General features: G+C 40.3%; 1 protein-coding gene across 4 annotated transcripts in view; it reads left to right on the top strand.

The window, feature by feature from the left end:
• LOC128686671 (unconventional myosin-IXb) overlaps positions 1-20831 on the top strand; it is an 857686-nt gene that overhangs the window by 439405 nt on the left and 397450 nt on the right. For all 4 annotated transcript variants that reach the window (XR_011391908.1, XM_070084324.1, XM_070084325.1 and 1 more), the window contains exon 15: positions 1023-1180. Coding sequence is in view for 3 of the 4 variants with exons in the window: in XM_070084324.1 (XP_069940425.1) it covers positions 1023-1180 (158 nt within the window). In the remaining variant the exon portion in view is untranslated. The remainder of the gene's footprint in view (positions 1-1022; positions 1181-20831) is intronic.

Here is a 20831-nt window from a genome sequence, read left to right on the forward strand (position 1 = left end):
CTAATGACCTTATGACCTGTTTCTGCACTACAAATCATTGATTTTACTCGCTCTGATTCAATTACATGTATATTGTACATTCTTATGCTACAAATTTGTACAAATTAATGCTTCTTATTTGAAATACTCATTTGTACTTCATGTTGTAATTTGTTTACTGTAATTTTTACCACTGAATATATCATTGCTTAGTTAAACTAAAGTTAATTTTAAGCCTGTCTATAATGCTCTGTATTCAAGGGGCTTGCCATATACAACCAATCACTATATTTCTTTGTACAACTATGTCTCATGTCCAAATAAAAAATAAATAAATAAATGCATACTGGTCAGAGAGCCCATCGTAAGTCTGAGTCATCGGTAAACAAGTACGTCGCTAACTGAGGAGAGGTTGTATATCATTCATTCTGTCAAATGAGACCAAGAAACCTTGATTACAATGGTGAAAACCATATGAAAATGCACCTCTAGGTTGCTGTTTTAAACCAAAAACAATATCACAGTGACAGTCTAGGTCCAAATTTACCACTCACAGCTTATCTGGTTGAGCTGAGCTCATCACATAGTACTATGACACTGACCCTGGCTTCAAAGCCGTAGAACAACGGCATGAACCCTCTAAGGGCTAAAGCCCCACTTCCCATCCTCCACACTACCATCAAGAAACATTTTTATCCCTCTCATTGAGATTAAAGTACAATCTTATTAGATTTACTGACATATACCAATCTACAATTTGGAGTTAATGTTTTACTACACTATTTGGGCTAATCTTATACCATTGCCAAGTCATGACTAGATAATGGTCCAGGATGGACCAGAATATCATCTGAATTATTATCTCCAAATTGTGATGCCTAGAGAAGGAAAAATTAAAACTGTTCATAGGTATGTCACAGGTGCTAGAGCCATGGTGTTGTGATTTTTTATTCTTGCTTAGTCTTCAGTTTTTATTGTCATGGAAATAGATGATCTAGATTTTTTAAGATTATGTGTTTTCCAATATTCTTATTGTTTTACAGGAGGCCAATGTTTTTGGAGATGAAATGGTAATGCGGCAGCTGAGATACACAGGCATGCTGGAAACAGTTCGAATACGGCAGGCTGGCTTCAATGTTAGACTTTCCTATGATGAATTTATTCATCATTATAGAATACTCCTTCCCAAGGGTCTGCTAAGGTACTGTACTCTTCTAATGTTTTCCAAATTCTCTTTCTTACAGATGAAAAATTATTTTGCATAGGATGTTTGTGCTTTTATCAATGGTGTGTGAAAGATGATTATGTAAGCTTCCATCCTTCATCATAATCTATGGTATTTCCATAAGTTCACTTACCCACACAACCCTCTTATGTACTCTGTCAAGTACCAAATTTTATCTTATGCCACTGTATGTACTTTTAAACTCTCACTGCCTTCTAATAATTGTCTTCATATTCTTACCACTTCATTGCTCTGTATTGTGGCACATATTACTTTAATTTCCTCGTTCTTCCTTGCATTAATGTTTTCAACCTATGTAACTGCCTCTCAAAATATTAATTTTATTTATTTATTTATTTATTTTTTTTAACAAGATGGCCGTCTCCCACTGAAGCAGGGTGACCCAAAAAGAAAGAAAATCCCCAAAGGGAAAATACTTTCATCATCATTCAACACTTTCACCTCACTAACACATAATCACTGTTTTTGCAGAGGTGCTCAGAACACAACAGTTTAGAAGCATGTACTTATGACAATACACAGTTTACATATCCTTCCAAACTGCCAATATCCCAAAACCCTTCCTTTAGAGTGCAGGCATTGTACTTCCCATTTCCAGGACTCAAGTCCGGTTATATAAAAATAACCGGTTTCCCTGAATCCCTTCACTAAATATTACCCTGCTCACACTCCAACAGCTCATCAGGTCCCAAATACCATTCGTCTCCCTTCACTCCTATCTAACACACTCATGCACGTTTGCTGGAAGCCCAAGCCCCTTGCACACAAAACCTCCTTTACCCCCAACTCCAACTTTTTCGAGGACGACCCGTACTCCGCCCTTTCCCTACAGATTTATACACTCTCCGTGTCATTCTACTTTGATCCATTCTCTCTAAATGACCAAACCACCTCAACAACCCTTCTTCAGCCCTCTGACTAATACTTTTATTAACTCCACACCTTCTCCTAATTTTTACACTCCGAATTTTCTGCATAATGTTTACACCACACATTGCTCTTAGACAAGACATCTTCACTGCCTCCAACCATCTCCTTGCTGCAGCATTTACAACCCAAGCTTCACACCCATATAAGAGTGTTGGTACCACTATACTTTCACGCATTCCCTTCTTTGCCTCCATAGATAACATTTTTTGTCTCCACATATACCTCAGTGCACCACTCACCTTTTTTCCTTCATCAGTTCTATGATTAACCTCGTCCTTCATAAATCCATCTGCTGACACATCAACTCCCAAATATCTGAAAACATTCACTTCTTCCATACTCCTCTCCAGTTTGATATACAGTTTTTCTTTATCTAAATCATTTGATGCCCTCATCATCTTACTCTTTTCTATGTTCACTTTCAACTTTCTACCTTTACACACACTCCCAAACTAGTCCACTAACCTTTGCAATTTTTCTTTAGAATCTCCCATAAACACAGTATTATCAGCAAAAAGTAACTGTGTCAATTCCCATTTTGTATTTGATTCCCCATAATTTAATCCCACCCCTCTCCCAAACACCCTAGCATTTACTTCTTTTACAACCCCATCTATAAATATATTAAACAACCATGGTGACATTACACATCCCTGTCTAAGACCTACTTTTGCCGGGAAGTAGTCTCCCTCTCTTCTACACACCCTAACCTGAGCCTCACTATCCTCATAAAAACTCTTTACAGTATTTAGTAACTTACTACCTATTCCATATACTTGCAACATCTGCCACATTGCTCCCCTATCCACTCTATCATATGCCTTTTCTAAATCCATAAATGCAATGAAAACTTCCCTACCTTTATCTAAATACTGTTCACATATATGCTTCAATGTAAACACTTGATCTACACATCCCCTACCCACTCTGAAACCTCCTTGCTCATCTGCAATCCTACATTCTATCTTACCTATAATTCTTTCAATAATAACCCTACCATACATTTTCCTGGTATACTCAGTAAACTAATTCCTCTATAATTTTTACAATCTCTTTTGTCCCCTTCCCTTTATATAAAGGGACTACACATGCTCTCTGCCAATCCCTAGGTACCTTCTCCTTTTTCATACATTTATTAAACAAAAATACCAACCACTCCAACACTATATATCCCCCTGCTTTAACATTTCTGTCATGATCCTGTCAGTTCCAGCTGCTTTACCTCCTTTCATTCTACGTAATGCCTCACGCATGTCCCCCACACTCATTAACATTAATAATTAACATTAATAAAGTCACACAAACATTCTTGTATGCAGCAGCCAAAAAATAGATCATCAGTATTGGATTTATTATTTACCATAAAATCATAACTTATCTTATTTCACACATTTTTTCTTATTCAGTTCAGAAAAACAAGTTCTACTGATTTGTGAGAAAAATATTTTTTTTTATTGTTCAAAATCTTCCTGCACACACAATTTTTTTTCCAGGGTCTCCCACAGTTAACCCTTTGACTGTTGCAACCCCAAATCCTGAAGTGTCTTCTGGTGTCGAAAAATTTAAAAAAAAAAAAAAAAATTTTTTTTTTCTTATGAAATGATAGAGAATCTTTTCCCGATGGTAATGACACCAAAAGAACGAAATTTGGTGGAAAACGTAAGGAATTACACTCTCACTAAGTTACTGACCATGGCGATACAGTGGACCCCCACCTTACGATATTAATCCATTCCTGAGAGCTCATTGTATGCTGAAATTATCGTAAGGTGAATTAATTTTCCCCATAAGAAATACAGTGGACCCTCGCATAACGCTATTAATCCGTTCCTTAGAGCTCAATGTTAGGCGAAATTATCGTTAGGCGAATTAATTTTCCCCATAAGAAATAATTTACTTAGTAAATTATTTCTTATGGGGAAAATTAATTCGCCTAACGATAATTTCGCCTAACATTGAGCTCTAAGTAAATGCGAGGGTCTTCGCAAGAGGCATGGAGTTAAAAGATAAAGAATCACACATAAAGTGGGAGTTCTCACAGTTGCTCTTTGCTGATGACACTGTGCTCTTGGGAGATTCTGAAGAGAAGTTGCAGAGATTGGTGGATGAATTTGGTAGGGTATGCAAAAGAAGAAAATTAAAAGTGAATACAGGAAAGAGTAAGGTTATGAGGATAAGAAAAAGATTAGGTGATGAAAGATTGGATATCAGATTGGAGGGAGAGAGTATGGAGGAGGTGAATGTATTCAGATATTTGGGAGTGGACGTATCAGCGGATGGGTCTATGAAAGATGAGGTGAATCATAGAATTGATGAGGGGAAAAGGGTGAGTGGTGCACTTAGGAGTCTGTGGAGACAAAGAACTTTGTCCTTGGAGGCAAAGAGGGGAATGTATGAGAGTATAGTTTTACCAACGCTCTTATATGGGTGTGAAGCATGGGTGATGAATGTTGCAGCGCGGAGAAGGCTGGAGGCAGTGGAGATGTCATGTCTGAGGGCAATGTGTGATGTGAATATAATGCAGAGAATTCTTAGTTTGGAAGTTAGGAGGAGGTGCGGGACTACCAAAACTGTTGTCCAGAGGGCTGAAGAAGGGTTGTTGAGGTGGTTCGGACATGTAGAGAGAATGGAGTGAAAGAGAATGACTTTAAGAGTGTATCAGCCTGTAGTGGAAGGAAGGCGGGGTAGGGGTCGGCCCAGGAAAGGTTGTAGGGAGGGGGTAAAGGAGGTTTTGTGTGCGAGGGGCTTGGACTTCCAGCAGGCATGCATGAGCGTGTTTGATAGGAGTGAATGGAGACAAATGGTTTTTAATACTTGACGTGCTGTTGGAGTGTGAGCAAAGTAACATTTATGAAGGGGTTCAGAGAAACTGGCAGGCTGGACTTGAGTCCTGGAGATGGGAAGTACAGTGCCTGCACTCTGAAGGAGGGGTGTTAATGTTGCAGTTTAAAAACTGTAGTGTAAAGCACCCTTCTGGCAAGACAGTGATGGAGTGAATGATGGTGAAAGTTTTTCTTTTTCGGGCCACCCTGCCCTGGTGGGAATCGGCCAGTGTGATAATAAATAAATAAATAATAAATAATGGAAATCAAATTAATCTGTGCAAGACACCCAAAAGTATGAAAAAAAATTTTTTTTACCACATGGAATATTAATTTTAATACACACAAACTGAAGAAGACATGCACAGTTACATGACACTTACCTTTATTGAAGATCTGGTGATGATTGATGGGATGGGAGGAGGGGAGAGTGTTGATGGTCTTAGTGTTTATAAGGGGAATCCCCTTCCATTAGGACTTGAGGTGTCGAGTCCTTTTCCGGGGTTACTTCCCTTCTTCTTTTAATGCCACTAGGACCAGCTTCAGAGTCACTGGACTTCTGTCGCACAACATATCTGTCCATAGAGGTCTGTACCTCTCGTTCCTTTATGACTTTGCTAAAGTGTTTCACAACATTGTCAGTGTAATAGTCACCAGCACGGCTTGCAATAGCTGTCTGAGGGTGATTTTCATCCATAAAGGTTTGCACTTCAAGCCACTTTGCACATATTTCCTTAATCTTTGAAGTAGGCAACTTCTTCAATTTCTCTCTCCCCTCCTCTGAAGCAGTTTCCTCATGTGTGGCCTCTTGCTGTTGAAGATGATCTAGCAGCTCATCAGTGGTTAGTTCTTCATTGTCCTCCTCCACCAACTCTTCGACATCCTCCCCACTAACCTCCAACCCCAAGGACTTCCCCAATGCCACAATTGATTCCTCAACTGGCATACGCTTCTCAGGGTTAGCCTCAAATCCTTCAAAATCCCTTTGGTCTTCACATTGTGGCCACAGTTTCTTCCAAGCAGAGTTCAAGGTCCTCTTAGTCACTCCCTCCCAAGCCTTACCTATAAGGTTTACACAATTGAGGATTTTAAAGTGATCTCTCCAAAACTCTCTTAGAGTCAATTGAGTTTCTAAGGTCACTACAAAGCACCTTTCAAACAGAGCTTTTGTGTACAGTTTTTTGAAGTTTGCTATGACCTGCTGGTCCATGAGCTGCAGAAGACGAGTGGTATTAGGAGGCAAAAACTTTACCTTAATGAAGCTCATGTCCCCACAAAGTCGCTCTGCCAAGTTTGTAGGATGACCAGGGGCATTGTCTAACACCAGGAGGCACATAAGGTCTAATTTCTTTTCAATTAGGTAATTTTTCACAGTGGGAGCAAATGCATGGTGTAACCAGTCATAGAAAATGTCCCTAGTGACCCATGCCTTACTGTTTGCCCTCCACAGCACACACAAATTAGCCTTGAGGATATTCTTTTGCCTGAACGCTCTGGGAGTTTCAGAGTGATACACCAATAAAGGCTTCACTTTGCAATCACCACTAGCATTGGCACACATTAACAGAGTAAACCTGTCGTTCATAGGCTTATGTCCTGGGATTGCCTTTTCCTCCTGAGTAATGTAGGTCCTGCTTGGCATTTTCTTCCAAAACAGGCCTGTTTCGTCACAATTAAACACTTGTTTAGGTTTCAGTCCTTCCTTCACTGTCTATGTACTCCATGAATTCCTGCACATATTTTTCAGCTGCTTTATTGTCCGAACTGGCAGCCTCACTATGCCTTATCACACTACGTATGCCACTACGCTTCTTAAATCTCAAACCAACTTTTGCTGGCCTTAAATTCACTCACATCATCACTAGTTGCAGGCATTTTTCTAATTAAATCCTCATGCAACTTCCTAGCCTTTTCACTTATGATCGCTTGAGAGATGCTATCTCCTGCTATCTGTTTTTCGTTTATCTACACCAATAAGAGTCTCTCAACGTCTTCTATCACTTGTGACCTCTGTTTCGAAAACAAAGTTGCACTTTTGACAAGAACAGCTTCCTTGATTGCCGTTTTGTTGGCCACAGTAGTAGCGATGGTTGATTGGGGTTTACTATACAACCTGGCTAGCTCGGAGACACGCACTCCACTTTCATACTTAGCAATAATCTCTTTCTTCATATCCATAGTAATTATCACCCTTATTCCTGTAGGGTTGGCACTAGAAGCTTTCTTGGGGCCCGTGGTCACTTATTTTGCAGGTGAAATCACTAAAAACGCTATAATAATACGAAATGTTCTGATTGTATGCTTGGATGTTACCGCGGAGGCTGGCTTGTAAACAGTGCCACCGGCGGAACAAGTGAGGCTGGCTCAGACCGCACATGGACGTGTCGCGGACAAATCGCGTTGAGCGAGTTTTTTAGCTCTATGCGAGGCAAACTTTTTGCTTAAAAATGTATCGCTAGGCGGATTTAAAGTTACGTGATGCCATTGTTAGGCGAGGGTCCACTGTAATGGAAATCAAATTAATCCGTGCAAGACACCACAAAGTATGAAAAAAAAATTTTTGCCACATGAAATATTAATTTTAATACACACAAAATGACACCTTTATTGAAGATCTGGTGATGATTGATGGGATGGGAGGAGGGGAGAGTGTGAAAGTTGCTAATGTTTAGAAGGGGAATCCCCTTCCATTAGGACTTTAGGTAGCACGCCCTTTTCCGGGGTTACTCCCCTTCTTCTTTTAATGCCAGTAGGATCAGCTGACCGTGGTGCAGCAGCAGCTGACCGTGGTGCAGCAACAGCTGACTTTGGTGCAGCAGCAGCTAAGCGTGGTGCAACAGCAGCTCACCGTGGTTCAGCAACAGCTGACTGGTGCAGCAACAGCTGACCGTGGTTTAGCAAATGCTGACCGTGGTGCAGCAACAGCTGATGGTGATATAGCAGCAGCGAACTGTGGTGCAGCAGCAGCTGATCGTGGTGCAACAGCAGCTGACTGTGGTTCAACAACAGCCGACTGGTACAGCAACAACTGACCGTAGCGCAGCAACAGCTGACCGTGGTGCATCAACACCCGACTGTGGTGCAGCAACAGCTGACGGTGGTGCAGCAGCTGCTGACCATGGTACGATAGTACATATTTCTCATCCTTTTTATCACAGGGTTGGCACTAGAAGCTTTCTTTGGGTCCATGGTGGCTTATTTAGCAGTTCCAAGCACTACAAACAATGGAATAATACAAAATGTATCAAATGTATGCATGCAACCGGCCACCCTGGGTTGTAAACAATGACGGTAGGGCAGCTGAGACACTCAGGTTGGACGGACAGGTTCGGGACGAGTCATGTTGGTCAGAAGCAGCTGACCATGGTTCAGCAACAGCTGACTGTGGTGCAGCAGCAGCTGACCGTGGTGCAGCAACAGCTGACAGTGGTGCAGCAGCAGCTGATGGTGGTGCAGCAGCAGCTGACAGTGGTGCAGCAGCAGCTGATGGTGGTGCAGCAGCAGCTGATGGTGGTGCAGTAGCAGCTGATGGTGGTGCAGGAACAGCAGACTGTGGTGCAGCAGGAGCTGACTGTGGTGCAGCAGGAGCTGACTGTGGTGCAGCAGGAGCTGACCGTGGTGCAACAGCAGCTGACCGTGGTGCAACAGCAGCTGACCGTGGTTCAGCAACAGCTGACTGGTGCAGCAACAGCCGACTGTGGTGCTGCAACAGCTGATGGTGGCACAGCAGCAGCTGACCATGGTGCAGCAGCAGCTGACTGTGGTGCAGCAACAACTGACTGTGGTGTAGCAACAGCTGACGGTGCAGCAACAGCTGACTGTGGTGCAGCAGCAGCTGACTGTGGTGCAGCAACAGCTGACGGTGGTGCAGCAACAGCTGACCGTGGTGCAGCAGCAGCTGACCGTGGTCGATAGTACGTATTTCCCACCCTTTTTACATATGATCGCTTTAGAGATGGTATCTTCTGCTATCTGTTTTTCGTTTATCCACACCAATAACAGTCTCTCAACATCTTCGAGTACTTGCGATCTCTGTTTCGAAAACTAACTTGCACCTTTTGCAAGAACAGCTTTCTTGATTGCCGTTTTGTTGGCCACAATAGTAGCGATGATTGATTGGGGTTTGGTATACAACCTGGCCAGCTCCGAGACACGCACTCCACTTTCGTACTTAGCAATTATCTCTTTCTTCATTTCCATAGTAATTTTCACTTTTTTTACCACATGGTTGGCATTAGAAGCATTCTTGGGGCCCATGGTGACTTATTTTGCAGGTACAATCACTAAAAACGCTGTGATAATATGAAATGTTCCGATTGTATGCGTGGATGCGACTGCACTGGCTGGCTTGTAAACACTGGCACCCACAGGGCAGCTGAGGCGTGCTCAGGCCACACGTGGGACGCCTCTCGGAGGAATCGCGTGAGATGAGTTTTTTAGCGTGAGGCGAGGCAAAATTTTTTCCTTAAAATGTATCGTATGGTGGATTTAACGTAAGGTGATGCCATTGTGAGGTGGGGGTCCACTGTATTTACAAATCGGCGATTTCGCCCACTTTGAGCCCTATTTTCGGCTAATTCCATGTTCCAGTCAACCAAACTCATAGCTATTTCTTTAGAACTCCATTTGTTCTATCGATTGAGTACAAGAAACTGCCCATTTACCGATTTCATATACCCAGTAACGTGGTCAGAAATTTGCAATTTGGCCAATTTCACACAAATTAAAAAATATGCCAATTTCAAAATAGGGTCCAGAATGAACAATGCAGACATTCCTCACTCTAAAATAACGTTTTCTTTGTTCGTCAGTCAGGTCTCCAGGCCCCTCTGATATTACTCTTGCTTTCTATTTTGAATTTTTATTCATACAAAAAATAGAAGATTTACTGTTATGCAGACTACTGCAATATTGTAATAATTGTATAAATAATGTCAACCCATTCATGACTGCATATTAGAATGGCTAGTTGGACACTTATTGGACAGTGACATCATTTGTTTACTTTTGAACATCGGCAAAAGTCAAACATTTCCCCTACTTTGAGCTCCATTTCAAAGTTCTTTTCATAGTAAAACCAATCAAAATCACCTCTGTTTCTATGATATGTTTTCCATTCTATCAAATGAGACCAGGAAAACAAGAATACAACCGTAAATACTATATGAAAATACTCCGCAAACTCGGCATTTTAATCCAAAAACACTGTCAGAGTTTTCTTTTCTCATTATGCACTGCATGCTATACGATTTTTTTTATGTGGTGCACACAGACCCATTCTCTCACACATGGGCCTACCAGCTTTCTCCTGCTTGATTTGAAGCCACTAGAATTTTTGAGTATATATATGTCAAACATAGTGGCTTGTAAGACGTATATGTATATACGACCGAAACAGCCAAAGGGTTAAAGGGTTAAAAAAAACTTATTCTGAAATGGTAGAGAATCTTTTTCTGCGTGTAATGACCCCAAAAGTACAAAATTTAATGGAAAACTTGTGGAATTACACAGGCGCAAAGTTAGAGGTCTGGGCACAATTTACGCATCAGCAGTTTCACCCACTTTGAGTCATATTTAATACCAATTCCATTGCTCCATTTAACCAAATTTAGCTTTTTCACTAGTATGCCTTCCGATCCATTGATTTTACGCATTCTTGGCATTACATCATTTCATCTGTTCATTAGTCATGTTCCCAGGCCTCTCCTGTATTACACATGTCTCCCATTTTGAATTCATAATCACTTAAAAATAGAAGATTTGCTCTGTTTTCTGGATAATAAAATCTAACAAGGAATGATTGGTAATGGTTTAAGGCATCCCGATAATTGAAGCAGACCTATTAAAAAACAAAACAGACTGGGGTATAGGGACCCTTATGCATCCTCAGGAAAATAGGCAAAAATCAAGTATTTCTGCAATTTTGAGCCCAATTTCAAGCTACTTCTGATCCTGAAACCATCAAAATCATCTCTGTTTCAGTAGTATATCTTCCATTCTATCAAATATAAAAAAACAGTCAATAAAACCATGAAAACCATCCTAGATGACACCAGATTTGCTATTTTAAACCAAACATATGGCCAGAGATAAATAAAAAAAAATATGGTCAGAGTTTTGCTTTTCCCACGATGTACTGTGTGGGGCAGAATTTTTTTTATACAGTGCACATGTGCTCTGCAGATACATTTGCAGACACTGATTAGAGCAAAATCTTAGGATGTCATACCTCACAGAAGAAGTACAAAGGGAACAAAGGGCCATACAGGTTATTGCAAGAAACCCAAAATATTTCTATTCCTATGCAAAATCCAAGCTAAGAACTACCTGTACAAATCCCACAGTGGGCACTCAGCACCTGGACCAGATTCATGGAATGCTCTGTTTATAAAGAAGTGCAAAGTGCCACTAGCATGAGCCCTCAGTATTCTTTGGAGAAAGAGCTTAGATCTAGGTGAAATACCGGAGGCCTTAATGAGTACAGCATAGCTCCTTTGCATGAGGGAGGTAGTAGAGCACTAGCTATAAATTACAGACCAGTAACCCTCACCTTGCACATCATAAAAATCTTCAAAAGAGTGATGAGAAGGCAGATTACAAATTTCATGGAGCAGCACAACCAACATAACCCGAACTAGCATGGTTTTAGAGTAGGACGATCATGCCTGTCACAGCTGCTGAACCATTATGACAGAATTGCGGAGGCATTGGAAGACGACCAAAATGCAGATGTGATTTACACAGATTTTACAAAGATGTTTGACAAATGCACACAAAATGAAGGCCATGGGCATTACGGGGAAGGTAGGCAGATGGATTTTCGGTTTCCTAACACACAGAACACAAAAAGTAGAAGTGAACAGGGCAAGATCCAGCATCAGCGAGGTAAAAAGCTCAGTGCCCAAGGCACTGTCCTGGCACCTCTGCTGTTTCTCATGCTCCTAGCAGACATAGACAAAAATACCCGGCACACTTTTGTATCATCATTTGCAGATGACACTAAAATAAGCATGAAAGTCAGTACGGTAGAGGACACTGAAAAAGTACAGGAAGACATAAACAGGGTTCTCCAGTGGGCAATGGAGAACAACATGATGTTCAATGGGGACAAGTTCCAGCTGCTTAGGTATGGAAAGAATGAAGAACTCAAAAGGAACACTATATACAAAACTCAAGAGGGTCACCAAATAGAACGTAAGGAACACACAAAAGACCTAGGAATAATTATGTCAGCGGACCTTTCTTTTAAAGACCATAACAAGATAAAGATCACCACAGCCAGGAAGTTCACAGAGTGGGTATTGAGAACTTTCAAAACAAGGGGAATAATGCCGATGGTGACACTATTCAAATTGCTAGTGCTCCCTCACTTAGAATATTGCCAATTGCTGATGGCTCCATTCAAAGCAGGAGAAATATCGACGCTGGAACAAATACAGAGATTATTTATGGCTCACATTGAGCCTGTAAAGCACCTAAACTACGCTTGCAAGTCTTGAACATGTATTCAATGGAGCAGAGGAGAGAGATATACATGATAATATATACCTGGAAAATACTCGAGGGCCTGGTCTCAAATCTGCACACTGCCATAGCAACATAATGGAGTGAGAGATATAGGAGGAAGTGTAAAATAAACCCAGTGAGGAGCAGGGGTGCAGTGGGGACAATGAGGGAACACTGTATCAACATCTGGGGTCCCAGACTATTCAACATCTTACCAGGAAACTGGACAAATATCTTCACCAGGTGCCAGATCAACCAGGCTGTGATGGATATGTGGGGCAGCAGGCCTCCAGCAGAAACAACCTGGTTGACCAGGCAAGCACCAGACGAGCCTGGCCCATGGCCGGGCTCAGAGAGTAGATAAACTCTCGAAACTTCAAAGGTATATCTAGTTCAGAATTTTCTACTCACAGCTTATTTAATTGAGCTGTAGAACTACGTGAGGGACCCTGGCCTCTGTGGTGTAGTCCTACATGCCAGCCTCTGAAAGGGTTAACTGGTGACTACTTGTTTTTTCATGTACACAAATTCACTCTGGCCACTGGAATCATATTTATTGCTTATTTTGCTACTCTGTTATAACTATTATCAAACACTCATCACAGTCTTCTTATGGTCACAAGTCTTGTGTATTCAACACTTTGTATATTAATCACTTATCTCTATCCTAGAGGAACATTCTGATCTAACGCTGTCACCAGAGTTAAACATGCCTGATTATGCTGTAATTTGTTGGAAGAGATTGGTCTCTGCTTGACAGATGGGGGAAAGGAAAGGGGATTACTTACTTGAAAGGCATTTAATATGAGATTGGAGCTCTGATTATTTAGACAGCCCAGATTAGCATAGAAAAGTAGATTTTGTTAGAATGTTTCAGGGGAGAATCCTCTACTGGGTCATCAGGACCAGTATGCAGAAAAAAGACGTACACAGAAAAAAATGGTTGCTAATTGTCAGGAAGAAGGCTTTAATATCCTTTTGTTCAGTATCATAATTCTGGAGAAAAATTTTAAGAATTTTTGACTGCTGCTGAATATTACTCATTAGTTTCTGGCTGTATTTGATGCAAAAAAAAATGTCTTTCCTGCCTAAAAAATATATGCATTATGAAGAAAGGCTGAAATCATTTCTGTCTATTACTGGCCTGGAAGACAAGACTGGAGAAGTGGCTAAGGTATACTTTTACTACAATAATCACATTTTTGCATAACTTCCAGTATGAATTAAGTGTGTACTTTCAGGCCTCACAGATGTGAGTAAGTAAGTTTTTTCTGCAACACATGAGCTGCCATATTCTTTGAAGAAACTGGTGATAGTGTATACAGTAAGACCCCACTTATACAGCAGGTTAGGCTCCAGGCTACTGCCGGAAAGCAGACATCGCCGGAAAGCAGAAAGCCTTTTTTTTTCCACTTATAAATGCATATAAATGCCAGGTAACAAGCTTACACTAACATAAATTACGTTTGCAATAGAACTAGGCATTAAAAACAATAAAAAGTAAGATACACACATAGTACACCCATTACTTACCTTAAAATATTTGTAGTCTTAATGTAGGGTGAGAGGTGACTTTCATTTGTAGGAAGTCAGGTTTGGGAAGTATGGGTAGTCTGCAGGGGCAGCCCTCCCCTCCCCACCCCACCTCACCCACACGTAATGTAAACAAACCAGGCAAACACGTCTGGTTTTCATCACTTTACATTGTGCATCAGTTGTCTCCACGTTGATACAGGAGAATAAATAAAGAGAAACACTCCCATTCTCATGTAACACCATTTTTAGAAGAAAAAACACCCTGAGTGAAGGCATACTTAGGTAGAGGTAAACATATGCATAATTATCAGTTATAATAATAATGTAGGTATGTAGTCCACCTGGGCTACATACCTATACCTACCTACATAGCTACACGATATTTAACCCTTTGAGGGCCGACAGGCCCTCTCAGAGACTTTGTTCTCAGGGTCGGCCAAATTTCAAAAAAAAACAAAAAAAATATTTTTCTTATGAAAAGATAGAGAATCTTTTCCCAATCATAATGACACCAAAAGTATGAAATTTGATGGAAAACTTACGGAATTATGCTCTCGCAAACTTAGCAATCTCGACAATGTTTACGCATCGGCAATTTTGCCCATTTTGAGCTCTATTTTTGGCCAATTCCAATGTACTAGTCGACAAAAATCATAACTATTTCGCTAGAACTCTATTTTTTTTGTATTGAATGAGTACAAGAAACCACCCATTTACCGATTTCAACTATCCAATAAAGTGGTCAGAATTTAGCAATTTTGCCAATTTACACAAATTTCAAAAGATGCCAATTTCTGAATAGGGTCTAGAATAAACAAGAAAGACATTCCTGGCACTAAAATAACAAGTTCTCTGTTCGTTAGTCACATCCCCAGGCCCCTCTTATATTTCTTTTGCTTTCCACTTTGAATTTTTATTCTCACAAAAAATAGAAGATTTACTGTTACGCAGACTACTGCATTAGTGTAGAAATGGTATAAATAATATCATCGCACTTGTGAAAGAATATTAGACTCACCAGTTGACGTGTATTGGACGCTTGGCATGATTTGTTTACTTTTGAACTTTGGTAAAAATCGAACATTTCTGCTACTTTGAGCTCAATTTCAAGGCACTTTTCATTGTAAAACCAGTCAAAATCATCTCAATTTCTGTAATATGTCTTCCATTCTATAAAATGAGACCAAGAAAACTAGAATACAACAATAAATACCATACGAAAATACACTGCAAAGTCGCTGTTTTATTCCAAAAACATGGTCAAAGTTTTTTTTTTTTCTCATTATGCACTGCGTGCTGCAGGATTTTTTTTATACTGTGCAGACTGACCACATAGACCCATTCTTTCATATGTAGGCCTACCAGCTTTCTCCCACTAGATTTGAGGGCGCTAGAATTTAGGCGTTCTAGTACGTCAAAAACCCTGGGCCTTAAGCCGTACTAGTACGGCCGAAACCCTCAAAGGGTTAATGTGGTCCAGAGCCATATTATTACCATCGACATACCATGTTCACTGAGTTTAATCGTTTATAACAACTACCTTTAGATGCCATCATAAACGAAGGGAGAAGTAATGAATAATTCATGCCGAGAATTGCAAACACAAGTGTTACGAATTAAGGGGAGTGATGTAATGTTTTCCCTCCGCCTGGCTACCACACCTCCATAGTATATAAACATAAATTGTTTATATGCTGTGTAACGTGTTTCTTATATAATTTTGAAGAAAATATCATTGATGGATTAATGAAAATGTCTATATTAACGTAAAATGAGACATTTAATGTGCCCAAGAGTGATTATTATTAGTATTACGTAATGTTTTTCCTCCACCCGGCAACCACACCTCCATAGCACATAAAACAGCATGTTTATATACTATGTAACGCGTTTCTTATATAATTTTGAAGAAAATATCGTAGATGGATTAATGAAAATGTCTATATTGACATAAAATTAGACATTTAATGTGCCCAAGAGTGATTATTATTAGTACAGTAGGGCTCCACTTTACAGCGTTTCGCTTTACGGCATTCCGCTAATACGGTCTTTTCAAATTATGACCAAAACTCTATATACGGCTCCCCCCACCTAACTTTCTAATACGGTCACCATACCCCACTTGGTTTGTTTACATTTTTCTTGAGATCCATAAGCACTAAGTCTCTCCATTATGTCTGGAAACTCCAAAATTTCAAGTGTTTTTAAAAGTTATTTCATATTTTATATATACTCTGATAATTATACTTATGTATACCTGTACCTACATAAACTTACACAATGTGCTGGCATGCAGGTACACAGTAAAATCATTAAGAGTGTCTTATGTCTTAAGACACCATATTAGTAATGATGATAATAATAATAATAATGATTACCGAGTCTCATTAAATGTCATACATTATGTTAGTACAGTGGACCCTCAACCAGCGATGGCATCGATTAACGATAAATCTGACTAGCGATACATTTTATCGCAAAAATTTTGCCTCGATTAGCGCTAAAAAACTCGACCAACACTATTCCTTCCGTCTGAGACGCGTCCACTTCTGGCCAGTGTTTACAAGCCAGCCAGCCACCGCGGTCGCTTCCAAGCATACAATCGGAACATTTCATATTATCACAGCCTTTTTAGTGATTGCACCTGCAAAATAAGTCACCATGGGCCCCAAGAAAGCTTCTAGTGCCAACCCTACAGCAAAAAGGGTGAGAATTACTATGGATATGAAGAAAGAGATCATTGCTAAGTATGAAAGTGGAGTGCATGTCTCCGAGCTGGCCAGGCTGTACACAAAACCCCAATCAACCATCACTACTATTGTGGCCAAGAAAACAGCAATCAAGGAAGCTGTTCTTGCCAAAGGTGCAACTATGTTTTCGAAACTGAGATCGCAAGTGATAGATGTTGAGAGACTGTTATTGGTATTGATAAATGAAAAACAGATAGCAGGAGATAGCATCTCTCAAGCGATCGTATGTGAAAAGGCTAGGAAGTTGCATGACGATTTAATTAGAAAAATGCCTGCAACTAGTGGTGATGTGAGTGAATTTAAGGCCAGCAAAGGTTGGTTTGAGAAATTTAAGAATCGTAGTGGCATACATAGTGTGATAAGGCATGGTGAGGCTGCCAGTTTGGACCAAAAAGCAGCTGAAAAATATGTGCAGGAATTCAAGGAGTACATAGACAGTGAAGGACTGAAACCTGAACAAGTGTTTAATGGTGACACTGACAATGTTATGAAACACGTTAGGAATGTCGTAAAGGAACGGGAGGTACAGGCCTCTATGGGCAGATATGTTGTGCGACAGAGGTCCAGTGACTCTCAAGCTGGTCCTAGTGGCATTAAAAGAAGGGAAGTAACCCCAAAAAAGGACTTGCCACCTCAAGTCCTAATGGAAGGGGATTCTCCTTCTAAACACTAAGACCATCAACACATTCCCCTCTTCCCATCCCATCAATCATCACCAGATCTTCAATAAAGGTAAGTGTCATGTAACTGTGCATGTCTTCTTCAGTTTGTGTGTATTAAAATTAATATTTCATGTGTTAAAATTTTTTTTTTTCAATACTTTTGGGTGTCTTGCACGGATTAATTTGATTTCCATTATTTCTTATGGGGAAAATTAACTTGACTAATGATTATTTTGACTAACGATGAGCTCTCAGGAACGGATTAATAGCGTTAGTCGAGGATCCACTGTATACTTATCTTCATTAATCCATCTCTGATATTTTTTCAAAATTATATAATAAACACGATACATAACATATAAAGATGATAACTACACCCCACACTAGAATAAATAAACAAATATGAGATGTGGTAGCCAGACGACTTGTACGAGTGATTCCATATTAGTAATCATAATAATAATCACCGAATATCATTAAATGTCGTATATTACGTTAATATACACATTTTCATTAATCCATCTATGATATTTTTTTTCAAAATTATATAGTAAACACGATACATAACATATAAAAATGATAAATACACCCCACAGAAGAATAAATAAACAAATATGAGATGTGGTAGTCACACGACTTGTACGAGTGGCGCCATATTAGTAATAATAATAATAATTATAATAATCACCGAATCTCATTGAATGTCGTATATTATGTTAATATACACATTTTTTTTTTCAAAATTATATAATAAACACGATACATAACATATAAAAATGATAAATACACTCCACAGTAGAATAAATAACCATAAATATGAGATATGGTAGCCAGACAACTTGTATGAGTGATGGCAAGAATAACATTTTCTCTAGTCCAACATAAGAGAAAATGTTTTACTGGGGGTAATTGTAGAAAATTATTCCTTTCGTATATAAGTAAGTTTATTCAGGTATACACAAATACAGGTACATAGATTATCATACATAGCAGCATATGTACCTAGGATAACCCCAAAAAAAAGAAAGTGTGACTTATTTCCATTCCCTATACTCAGTGTCATTTTTTCTAAAAATGGTTACATGAGAATGGGAGTGTTCCTCTTTATTTATTCTACCGTATCAATGTACAAAAACTTGTACACAAACCAGACGTGTACACCTGGATTGTTTACAAAACTTGCGTTTGCCTGGTTTGTTTACATAACTCTGCGCCTGTCCTCTCTCATGTACTCATTCTCATTCTCTTTCTCTCTTTTTTTTTTATTTTATTTTACACAGGGTTTGACAAGGTTAAGGATCCCTAGCTTTATTGACAAGCTATTTACAGGTTAAGGATTGCTAACTTTATTGGCAAGCTAAGAGCTGTTACCTACATCAGCTCATTTGAAAGTATTTTTATTGTTATGAGACATACAAGTAGGGAACAGGATGAGTTGGAGCCATCTGTGGGCCAGCGTTTTCATTTGATCAACTAACTTTATCTCGTTGACATCATAATGCTGTACGAATGTGTTCCATACTTGAGTCGTCCTGGGTATATATGATCTCAGATGGAGTGATGTTCTGGAGAAGGGTACAGCCAGAGTGAAGTTGCTGCTTTCTGTCTGTCTTGTGGCATAAAAGCTTGTTTCACGCTGTCCTCGAAGTGGATCCAAGTGTGGTACTTTGACAATATTGGCCTTGTACATAACAGTAAGGCCACCCACATCCCTCCTGTGTTGAAGGCTCTGCTGAAATGACAGATCTATCCAGGAAGGGTCCAGCCGCGAGATGAGACATCTCACTCTGTTCTCTACTTTGTCAAGCAATTGCAGATGAGAGGGGGGGGCAGGCAAACCAAGAAAGTGGAGCATACTCAGGGTGTGAGCATACTTGCAACCCCTACTGTCAAGCAGATGCAAGATACGGCGAAGTGCTGTAAGCTTCCTGGCTGCCTTGTTTGCAAGATTTACAACATGGTTCTTCATGGTTAGTTTGGAGTCAAATTTCACCCCAAGGATATCAACCTCTTCTCCAGGTGCCAACACCCTCCCATTCATCCTTACTACTGCACCAGCATTACCATCATGGTGCCTAGAGACAATCATCATCTGCATTTTCTCAGGTGCAAATGTTACTTGCCATCTATTTCCCCAAGCTGATATAGCTCTTAGCTGGTGATGATGTAGCTTAGAGCAGCTGGCATTTCTTCTCTTGGATAAGTGAATGTCAGTGTACAGTCATCTGCATATGCATGGGATTCTGGGATGAGATGAAGAAGGTCGTTGAAGTAGACATTCCATAACAATGGTCCCAGCACGCTTCCTTGTGGAACACTTGCCCCAATAGGATGTCTTGCTGATTCGATTCCATTGAGAACTACACTTAGAGATCTACCATAAAGGTAATCACTGAGGAGACATAGCGTAGAGCCTGCAATTCCCAGTGCTTGAAGTTTTGCTAAGAGGCCCTGGTGCCACACCTGGTCGAAAGCACCAACAATGTCCAGTGCTACCACACAGCTGACTTTGGATTCATCCAGTGACTGGTGCCACTTAGTGGAGAGGTTTAACAACAGATCAGCAGCAGAGTAACCTTTCCTGAAGCCATATTGACGATCACAAAGTAGTGATTGGTAGTCAAAAAACTCTTGTCATTTTTCTTGAGATTATTGTCTCAAGGATCTTATCAGTGATTGACAGGAGTGACAATGGTCTGTAGTTGCTGATTTCTGCTCTGCTCTTCTTTTTGTGAACAGGGACTACATTTGCTTCTTTCCACAGAGAGGGCCATTTACACTGTACTAGGCAGTGCTGAAAGATGTGAGTTAGAGGTGCTGCTAGCTGGTCTGCACATCTTCTCAGCAGTCTTGGGGTCAACTTGTCTGGGCCCACAGCCTTTTCTTGGTCAAGCGATTTAAGAAGGAAATGCACCTCCTCCTGCCTTATTGTCACCACTGACAGTTTTGACACAGTTCTTGCAGGATCAGGAACTTGCATTTTGGTAGCAGTGCGTTCAGCGAAGAGGTCTGCATTCTCTTGACTACTAGTAGAGGTGGTCCCATCCTGTCTATTTAAAGGTGGAATGAGTTCATCAGGCAGATAACCTTGTCTTTGACCAGGGACCACCAGGTTTTGGACCCTACCCTACCTGATGCTAGCTTTCTTTTTGTGTCTACCTCCCATTTAGCAATGGCTCACTTTTGAACGTCACCCATATGCCTACAGGCTTGCCTGTGCAAGTTCCTGTTATAGGTGGAAGGATGTCTCTTATACCTTCACCATGCTTTGTACTTAGCAGTAACAGCCTCTGTACAACGAAAGCCTAACCAAGGCTGATCTGTAGGCTTCGTCACATATTGCCGGTGAGGAATGTGTTCTTGTTGTAGATTAAAGATGTGTCCAGTGAAGGCTTTCACT

This window comes from Cherax quadricarinatus, chromosome 12, assembly GCF_038502225.1.
Source record: "Cherax quadricarinatus isolate ZL_2023a chromosome 12, ASM3850222v1, whole genome shotgun sequence".
Lineage (NCBI taxonomy): Eukaryota > Metazoa > Arthropoda > Malacostraca > Decapoda > Parastacidae > Cherax > Cherax quadricarinatus.